The 9290-nt window shown below is 39.5% G+C and overlaps 1 protein-coding gene across 2 annotated transcripts in view; it reads right to left on the reverse strand.

Annotated features, from left to right (window-relative positions):
* Positions 1 to 325: 325 nt before the first annotated feature.
* The window catches only part of MORF4L1 (mortality factor 4 like 1), a 22543-nt gene continuing 13578 nt past the window's right edge, over positions 326 to 9290 (reverse strand). For both annotated transcript variants that reach the window (XM_081831811.1, XM_081831810.1), the window contains 7 exons: positions 7404 to 7429; positions 6839 to 6927; positions 5552 to 5653; positions 4092 to 4180; positions 3423 to 3595; positions 2672 to 2756; positions 326 to 1076 (listed from right to left, as the gene is read on the reverse strand). In XM_081831811.1, coding sequence (XP_081687937.1) covers positions 992 to 1076; positions 2672 to 2756; positions 3423 to 3595; positions 4092 to 4180; positions 5552 to 5653; positions 6839 to 6927; positions 7404 to 7429 — 649 coding nt within the window. In that variant the 3' untranslated portion in view covers positions 326 to 991. The remainder of the gene's footprint in view (positions 1077 to 2671; positions 2757 to 3422; positions 3596 to 4091; positions 4181 to 5551; positions 5654 to 6838; positions 6928 to 7403; positions 7430 to 9290) is intronic.

Here is a 9290-nt window from a genome sequence, read left to right on the forward strand (position 1 = left end):
GGGGGAGAGAGGTTAATGAATACTTAAGAAAACCCGATATCATGCACTGTGACCATGTTGGTGTAAACACTTTCAAGTAATTAGACAGCTAGATGTCACGCAGGTAGAGAAGTCATCTAGGAAAAGTAGAGAAATAGTCCTGTGGATCTCTAACTGCTTAGCCACGACTCAAGAACAAACTGCCAAAGCTTCGTGGATTAGAGGTTGATGCTGAAGCCACCCACCTCCTTCCATAAAGGCCAAACAGAAAATTAAACGCCTACCTGAAAAATCACTGTCTAGATACAAAAAGGTTTTATAATGCATCCACACAAGCACATTGCTCTTTGAAATTTAAAGAAAAAATTTATTGAAGATCTGAAAAACAATTCCTAAAAGATTGACTTCTCCAGAAAACTGCAGCTACACAATGCATTGCATCTATTATGTTAAAACGTGCATTAGACACAAATACAAAAACCATGAAACAAGCCACCATTCTTCAACAATCTGAGCATAGATAAAATGCCTAAGGAACAACATGGATGGCCTGCAAAGGATGGGCTCTTTACTTTAAGCACCATTAAAAAAAAAAAAAAAGGAGCACAAACGGATGAGCGTGTTCAGTTATATACACTGAATTGAACCTTTGGCACTAGGAATCAGAGCATTTGTCATAGAGCATTAACACATATTATAAAAGTGCGTAGTGTCAAAGGAATAGAACCACCAGCATTCAAAGCAGCTTTGTCGACTAGGCAATAGAACAGTCTACAGTATGTCTCTCCGTTGTCCATCACTGAATACACTGGTAGCAACTTTGAAATGAAAAAAAAAGAAAAGAAAAAAGGAGCTGTAACCCCTTTTATTTTCTCTGTTTAAGATCAAACAGAAAACAAACATCAACTCTGTTATACACTAACATTTTCAAAGTACATCATTTGTACAAGAGAAGGACTAAACAAAAATGTGTTTACAGAGATCCAAACGAAGTGAGGGCTGGCACCTCGCCTCACACGGCCTTCCGATGGTACTCAGGAGGAGCCACTTCATAATCGCTGGCACTAAACAAGGTTGCCGAATTCTTTGCCAGGTATCTAAAAACAAAATGTCAGTCGTTATAAAGATGAAGAAGAATCCTACCTTGATCTAAATCAAGGCACAGATGCTGCACAAAACAGTTTCTCTGAAAATATACTAAAATAAAGGCAACTTCACGGTAAAACCCTGTCATTACAACTCAGATACACAGGGCCATACACACCAGTCAGTGATGCATAAAGAACGAAGAAGTCCAGAGTCACTCCCTCATTTCCGAACAGTAAAGAATAGCTGTCTTCAGAATACCAACTTGAGAGCTGGGACTGTTTTTAGGAAACAGATGTTGCATCCTAAAGGAACATCTAGTGTTTTCTTTAGCTCTTTGAAACTCAATGTATGAGATACAGATTCAGAAACTGACAAACACCATAAAAATCAAAGGGTCCTGAACTGAAGTGTTCAGCGGTACAACACTTTGAGTTCATTAAAAAAAAAAAATCCAGGCAGAGAGAGGACCTCTCCTCATCACCAGGAGAGCAAGGACTAGAATGCTGCATACATTCCCAGGCATGTGTTGCAGTTTTGAGATTATAAAACACACAGTAACACGCTAAGAAAATTCAAATACAGAAACAGATAAAGTAGAAACGGACCACTTCAACCTTCCCTCCCAGAAGGGTGCCCAGGAACTAATCCACCATTTGGTAGGATCCACACCTTTCTAGATCTTTTCCAAAGAGTACAAACGTTTCTCCACAAATGAGGGGACTCACACACCTACTTTTCCTGCAACTTGGCTGTTTTCAGTTGCCGCAACATGGACATCTTTCTCATCAGGATGTTTACAGCTACATCCTTTAACAGCGGCTTGGCTATTGAGAATTCACTACTATATACGTGTATTTTACACCTTCATGCATTTGGAAATCTTTGTGCACTTCAATGTATCTACGGGGTCAGTTCCCAGAGAGGTTAATGGTCTGGTCCGAGGGAAGCACATTTGAACTGTCAACAGGCATTGCCAAAATGCCCTCCACAAAGCTGCGGAAACCAGAACTGCCCTTTCCCCCAATTCTGCAGTCCGGTTAATCTCGGCCAGTGCGACAGAGACCCCCTGACCATGGGAACCCTGCACCATTTCGGTAGGCCACTGAGCTGCCGCCGCTGTGGAAACCCACCATGCTGATTGTCACTGCTTTGCTCACCGTGATCACAACTCTTCTGTTACTATTTGTTACTAATTTTTAATCACAGAATTTTAACTTTTTACAAGTCAAAATGATTATTCCCTATTTATTTAAGACCTTTCTCACTCTAAAAATAATGAAAATACTACCATTTTTCCATCATTATCTTAATAGTTTCTATTTTAGATTTATACTTTGGATTAATCTAGAATTTTGGTCTGTGACAGTAAGTGTGGATCAGATTTTGTTTCCTTCCAAAGACTTAGCCAGCTGATCCCGTCAGACGCCACCCCGGCATTTGCGGCAGTCAACACCTGCACTCATGCTGTTCCACTGACGTCTCTCCTCCATCCGCATACTGCTCTGTTCTCGTCTGTCTTCTATCTATAATGCCGATGGATCAGTGATTCTCGGTACTCTGTGCTAATCCATGTTTGTAATTTCAAGCACACCTTTAAACTTACTTTAGGAAATCATGAAGATAATTTAGCAACAATGCAAGGCTTTTCTCATCCAGAGGAGTATAGGCCAACATTGCTCCAATTCGTACTGTGTAAATAAAATAATGTAGTCAAAGTTACATACGAGACAGCACACTAGAAGCACTATTTTTGTTATGTGAGCAGCAAATGCAATCACTGACTCCTTTAAAATATGTGATTTTAGAAACTCTACTTTTAAACAGATTTGATATTTAACATTTTAGGTAGAAAATTCAAAATGGAATGTTCTATGTTATTTTCTGTTACCCCTTGATGTCAATTAGTAAAGACAAAAAATATTAAAAACCCAAAGGATAGGGATGCCTGAGGGGCTCAGTTGGTTAAGCGTCTGCCTCTGGCTCAGGTCATGATCCCAGGGTCCTTGGATCAAGTCTCACATCGGGCTCCCTGCTCAGTGGGGAGTCTGCTCCCCCCACCCCACCGCTTGTTCTCGCTCTCAAATAAAATCTTAAAAAATAAGATAAAGAAATAAAAAACCAAAGGATAAAAAATAATTTTTTTCTGGGCGCCTGGTGGCTCAGTTGGTTAAGCGACTGCCTTCGGCTCAGGGCATGATCCTGGAGTCCCGGGATCGAGTCCCACATCGGGCTCCCTGCTCAGCAGGGAGTCTGCTTCTCCCTCTGACCCTCCTCCCTCTCGTGCTCTCTCTTTCTCTCTCTCGCAAATAAAAAAAATAATAATAATAATAATTTTTTTCTAAATAGGACATTACCAAATAATCTCAGTAGGTGTGGTGCTCCATACACCTGGGACATGGGTGCATCCGGGTGATCCGCTAGGATCTCCGCATACTGTGGTCTCTCAAATTTGTAGAGTAGCTGAGTGCCCAACATCACATTGAAGTATTCCTTTATTCCTGCCACAACCTCATTAACAGCATACTCCCTGATACAAAGACAAAAATATTTACTTTCAAAGCAAGTCACTGAAAAGAATTGAGAAATGGGGATTAATTCAATCAATTAAGAGCAAGGGACTTGAACTGAAGGCTGAACTAATGGCAATGAACTTTTAATGAACACGTTTTTTTTTTTTAAAGGGATTTAAAGAACAAGAAAAATCAATTCCAAAAATAAACCAGTTGGTAAGCTAACTACAGCCCTCAGGCTAAGAATATTTTAGAAAAATTCTCAAACAACTGTATTTTACATGGTTATATATGCACTTACACATAATAGCTTCAATTTTACCTAAAATATTTACTGTCTGGCCCTTTAAAAAAAAAAGTTTGCCAGCCAAACCCATGTCAAACCAATGAAATTCTATTTTGCTGGTTTCTGATGGCACTAAGAGTAAGCGGACGTTTCAGAGGATTTACTTGAAAATAATACTTAAAAGAAAAATATCTTTGTGTATACTTAAAAGATTTATATGTTCTTACTTATTATCTGTGTTTCCTCGAGATTTCTTGTAATTTGCATAATCCTCTAGAATGGAATCCACATTCTTCTTGGCGGGAAGATAAAAGAGCTATGAAAACAAAAAAAAACAAATACCATAGTATTTTTTTTTTTTTTTTAAAGAAAAATTACACTGGAAAACCTTTAATGCAACAAAAGACCACCTAACAGTTACGAAATAGGAAATGGCGCTGTTCAGCACTTACAACATGGCTACTGTGGCTGAGGAACTAATAAAAATTTTAGTTTAGTTATCTCAGTACATAGCCAAATGTTGACTAGAGGCTGCCATATTGGACAGCACAGCTCTAAAGACCAGTCATCTGCTGGACACACGTTCCTTCTACTCACGATCTATGGAATGCACCACACAGAAATGTAGAAATGTACCTCCCTGACACTGACATTATTTACTGTATGTGGATCATGTGCCAGACCCTGTTGGAAGCATACATGAAATCTCTTTTCATCCTCACATCAGTAGTGGAAGGTAGGAACCTACTAAAACACAGACAGGCTGAGTCCTCAGTAACTGGTAAGGTCAAGGTTTGAATCCAGCAGTTCAGCACCAGAACCAAATCAAGAACCAAATGAGTTCCACACAGCGTCTAGGACTGAGGTCTCTGGAGTCTCCTGACCCCCACGCAGTCTATACACCCCCATTCCTGCCCATGCCATCTGTTCTAAGAACTTGGTTCATCGTCTGATAAAGTCCTCATTCTGGTTTTGATGGCTGCACCCTTGTGATGGTCACATATGTCCCTCATAATGCCCTATTTCCCTTACACTAGTAATCAGACTTGGAGCTGGAGGAGATTCAGGTTCTTTTGGAGGCCACGAATACCTTGCAGGAACTATTGTGTGCTTCCTGTTACATTCCACTAGTAGCAACATTATGTGAGGATATCCCCTTTTCAATGACAGTAGAACAGGAAACACATGCTTCTTTGTCCTTATCAATTTTCAGAACGATTTCCTATCCTAGCAACCTCCAAAATGGAGTTCTCTCCACCTTTTCTCACTATAAACTCATGGGCCTTTTATATATGTACTTTGTTTTAGTCCTCTACAAGTGAGGCCTTCTGATGATCATACTGTTCAGTCTCTGAATTAAAATAATACTCATCAGGGGCGCCTGAGTGGCTCAGTCGGTTAAGCGTCTGCCTTTGGCTCAGGTCCTGATCCCAGGGTCCTGGGATCGAGCCCCACATCGGGCTCCCTGCTCGGAGGGAAGCCTGCTTCTCCCTCTCCCACTCCCCCTGCCTGTGTTCCCTCTCTCGCTGTGTCTCTCTCTGTCAAAAAATAAGTAAAATCTTTAAAAAATTAAATAACACTCATCAGTCACACCCCTGCTATAGTCAAGTCTATACAATTTTTTCCTTAGAACTTTGTTTCACACTACCTAGAACATCTATAGATGACTGTGTCGCTTTCAAGGTACCTGTTTTTGTCGGGTAATTAAGTCCCAATCATCGACAAGCCATGGTTTTAGCTCTTCAGGAATCTTCACTTTCACTTCAACTCTGTTCATGAATGTTTCCTCCTGGACAGAAAGGGGAATGGCATTAAAAACCCACCTTTTCTCACTAAACAACAACTAAAATTCAGGGCTTTACTCAATCTTTAGAGGCACTAAAGACATAAATTAATTCTTTAAAGTACTCAAATGGACTGCCAGAGTTGACATTCAAAAATTCGTACACGAAAAACCCCTACAGCTAAGCTGATGGGAGATAAGAATCTGGTCTTCAAAGATAATTGGTCTATTCAGTGCCTTTTTGTGTGAAGGCACAAATTCTTCAGCACATTTTCTTTTCTTCTGCAAATGAGCACTCAGACTTGGTGCACTCTAACGGTATTTTCGTATTTATTGTTGATATCCAAGGACTGTTCCAAATATGACTACCTTGAAACTACTTCTTTAATACATAAAATTAAATGTACGGACTCCTAATGAAGTCTTTAATCCAAAGTTGCCAATTCTCAGAACACAGCACTCTAAGTTTTCTAATCTCGGCTTCAAAAATATAAACTGTCAGTACATTAAAATTAAATTAAAACCCTACTTCCAGGGCGCCTGGGTGGCTCAGCTGGTTAAGCGACTGCCTTCGGCTCAGGTCATGATCCTGGAGAGCCAGGATCGATTCCCGTGCATAGGGCTCCCTGCTCAGCAGGGAGTATGCTTCTCCCTCTGATCCTCCTCCATCTTGTGCTCTCTCTCTCTCATTCTCTCTCAAATAAGTAAGATATTAAAAAAAAAAAAAACCCACTTCCAAACTCATTAACTTTGGAAATTAGAAATAAGACATTTTATCACTTAGAGAAATTCTAAACTCATATACACACACATATATGTAGAATGGATAAAGCTTTTGTGGGGTTTTTTTTATGGGTTTGTTAAGTCATCATGGGACATACTAAACCATTTAACGTGAACTGGTAAGTCTATACAGTCGAACATCAATGAAATATTAAGTTCTGTACATCAACAGAGCTTGAAAACAAGTATCTGATGATGAGCTGGGGAGGACATACATAGCAGGGACATATTCAGAGCTACAAGTGAAATAAATAAAGATGTATTTAAAAAACCCCTTTATCCAAGAAGAGGAATATTTTCATTTCAGTAGTTAACCAAATTAACAGTGTTTTCGAGACTCAAGTTCTGTTTTATTGCACAAACTAACAAATGCTAAAATGCGATTCATAAAGTTGAGGAGATACTCACATTCTCCACAGTGGGATCCACGCGGGCCCTTTTCTTGCGAGGAGGCGGAGGGGTCTCGCTGGTGCTGCCACCGTCCCCATTTCCAGGTGCTGCACAGATTCAGGAGAAGGAGGGAGATTTTCAGCTTCACATAGGAGAAACTTGTAAGGAAAACAGTCTCATGACACCCCCACTGTTTTCATTTTCCCATTACACAGGAGTTACTCAAATCTACCGTAAAGAATCATAGTCCTACCAAAAATATAAAGTTCTACCAAACACTTAGCATAAGGCAACATTTACAAGATCTTACATTTATTAAAAAATATTATCTTCTCAATCATTAAGACTAAACATAACACAGGTTTCCCCATGGTAAAAACAGTATCAAAGTTGGGTCTCTACTACCCAAGTACTATACTACTATATACTGGATTCTGGAGAATGTTGCTGTGATTCATCTTTGACATGACCAACAAACATATGCTTACTCTAAAGACTCTGTAAATTTTAACACTTAATACTAATTTCAAAATGTAAATGCTGTAAAGATAAAATACTTTTAAAACAAATTTAATATTCTTACTTTTCTGTTTGTTCTTTTTGGTTTTCCTAAAAGGAGAAGGAAGAAAAGGGAAAGAATAAGTGATTACTGCTAATAAATAAGTTCCCTTTTACCAGAGTTAAGTTCATAAAGAAATACTGCCTTGGATAATAAGACCAGGCTGTGAATTAGTTTCCTGCTCAGACAAGAATTTTCACTGATAGTTGGCTAAATTCACACCTCCCTCCATATAATACAAAACTAAAACAAAACCACGCTGGAAGACTTCCATGATATTACTGATTTACAAGTTTACAGCATATGCTATACAGTTTATAAGAATCTTACATTATTAGTTCTACCCAAACAAACTTCCAAGTTCAAGCAACCCCATCAGCTCAGTCCGAGAACCTGATGGGACATGTGTGTGCTCCACCCTCAGGGGCCACTGTCTGTCTCCCTGTACTTCTCTCAACTGGATATTCTGTCCTTTTCTACACCTAATACTCTTTTCTTCCCCTACACAGAACAAAGCTAATGTCTCCTTCCTCTTGGTCATCATCTCTAACTGCAACTTAACTCATGTATATTTACAAACTAGCAAACAGTAAATTATTCATTTTAATTTCATACACAAATATTTAGAGAATACAAGAAAATCATGTGCAAAGCCCACGACTATGGGCTACATCTGGTGGGACCAAACCAGAACACCAGAGTAGGCTGACTCTTCTACTGCTTTAAAAAAAACATTTATAAATCTTATTAATTGTACTGATCTAATTTAGAGCATGAGATTCATTTTACAACTCAAATTAACTTATGTTTAGGGATAAGTACAAAAATCTGGCCATCTGAATGTACAAGATTTTTCCTGTTTCTCCAAGTTTAACTTCTGGAACACAAGTACTTGTTGGACAGTATTTTTGGGTCAGATTAAACCATGAACTTTTACTTATACATGTTAAAAACAGGTGGGGACCAAGAGAAACCTAGAGCCCTGACACGTATTCCTTACCCACTCATTCTATACCACAAAATTAAAGCAAAAACACTTGACAGCTGACCCTAACTCTGAAACCTATAAACTATACTTCAATGAATCACAGCAGTAAAGACTCACAGACTTCTTGCTTCAACCTTCTTACTTATATTAATTAAACAAGCAAGCTAGTTTCTCAAACTAGGCAACAGATTTCCTACAATAAACTGCCTGGTGTTGTCTTAGCCCTATGACTTAGTATTATATAGTCAAAACATCAGCTGTTAGATTCAATTTAAAGAATAACTGAAATCCTAAGTCATTCTTTTTTTTTTTTAAGATTTTATTTATTTATTTGAGAGAGAGAGAGAGAGTGAGAGAGAGAAAGAGCACAAGACGGGGGAGCGGGAGAGGGAGAAGCAGACTCCCTGCTGAGCAGGTAGCCCGATGCGGGACTCGATCCCGGGACTCCAGGATCATGACCCGAGCCGAAGGCAGTCGCTTAACCAACTGAGCCACCCAGGCGCCCCAAAATCCTAAGTCATTCTTAAGAAAAGCCATTCCAGGGACACCTGGATGGCTCTGTCGGTTAAATGTCTGCCTTTGGCTCAGGTCACGATCCCAGGGTCCTGGGATCGAGCCCCACATCGGGCTCCCTGCTTGGCGGGAAGCCTGCTTCTCCCTCTCCCACTCCCCCTGCTTGTGTTCCCTCTCTCGCTGTGTCTCTGTCAAATAAATAAATAAAATATATTAAAAAAATAAAATTACTTGATGTTTTCTCTAACCACTCAGATTATGATCTCCACAAAACGTCATCTTTCCCATTAATAAAGGCTCTTGGAGAAAAAAGGAAGTTCCATGTCTTAGGGCAGAAAACGTACCAGGTGAGCCTAGAACATATCTTATCCTACCTAATGACAAGAAGACCCAAAAGACCCAAGATCCCT

The sequence above is a fragment of the Leptonychotes weddellii genome, chromosome 9 (genome assembly GCF_054177405.1).
Source record: "Leptonychotes weddellii isolate Sample4059 chromosome 9, ASM5417740v2, whole genome shotgun sequence".
NCBI lineage: Eukaryota > Metazoa > Chordata > Mammalia > Carnivora > Phocidae > Leptonychotes > Leptonychotes weddellii.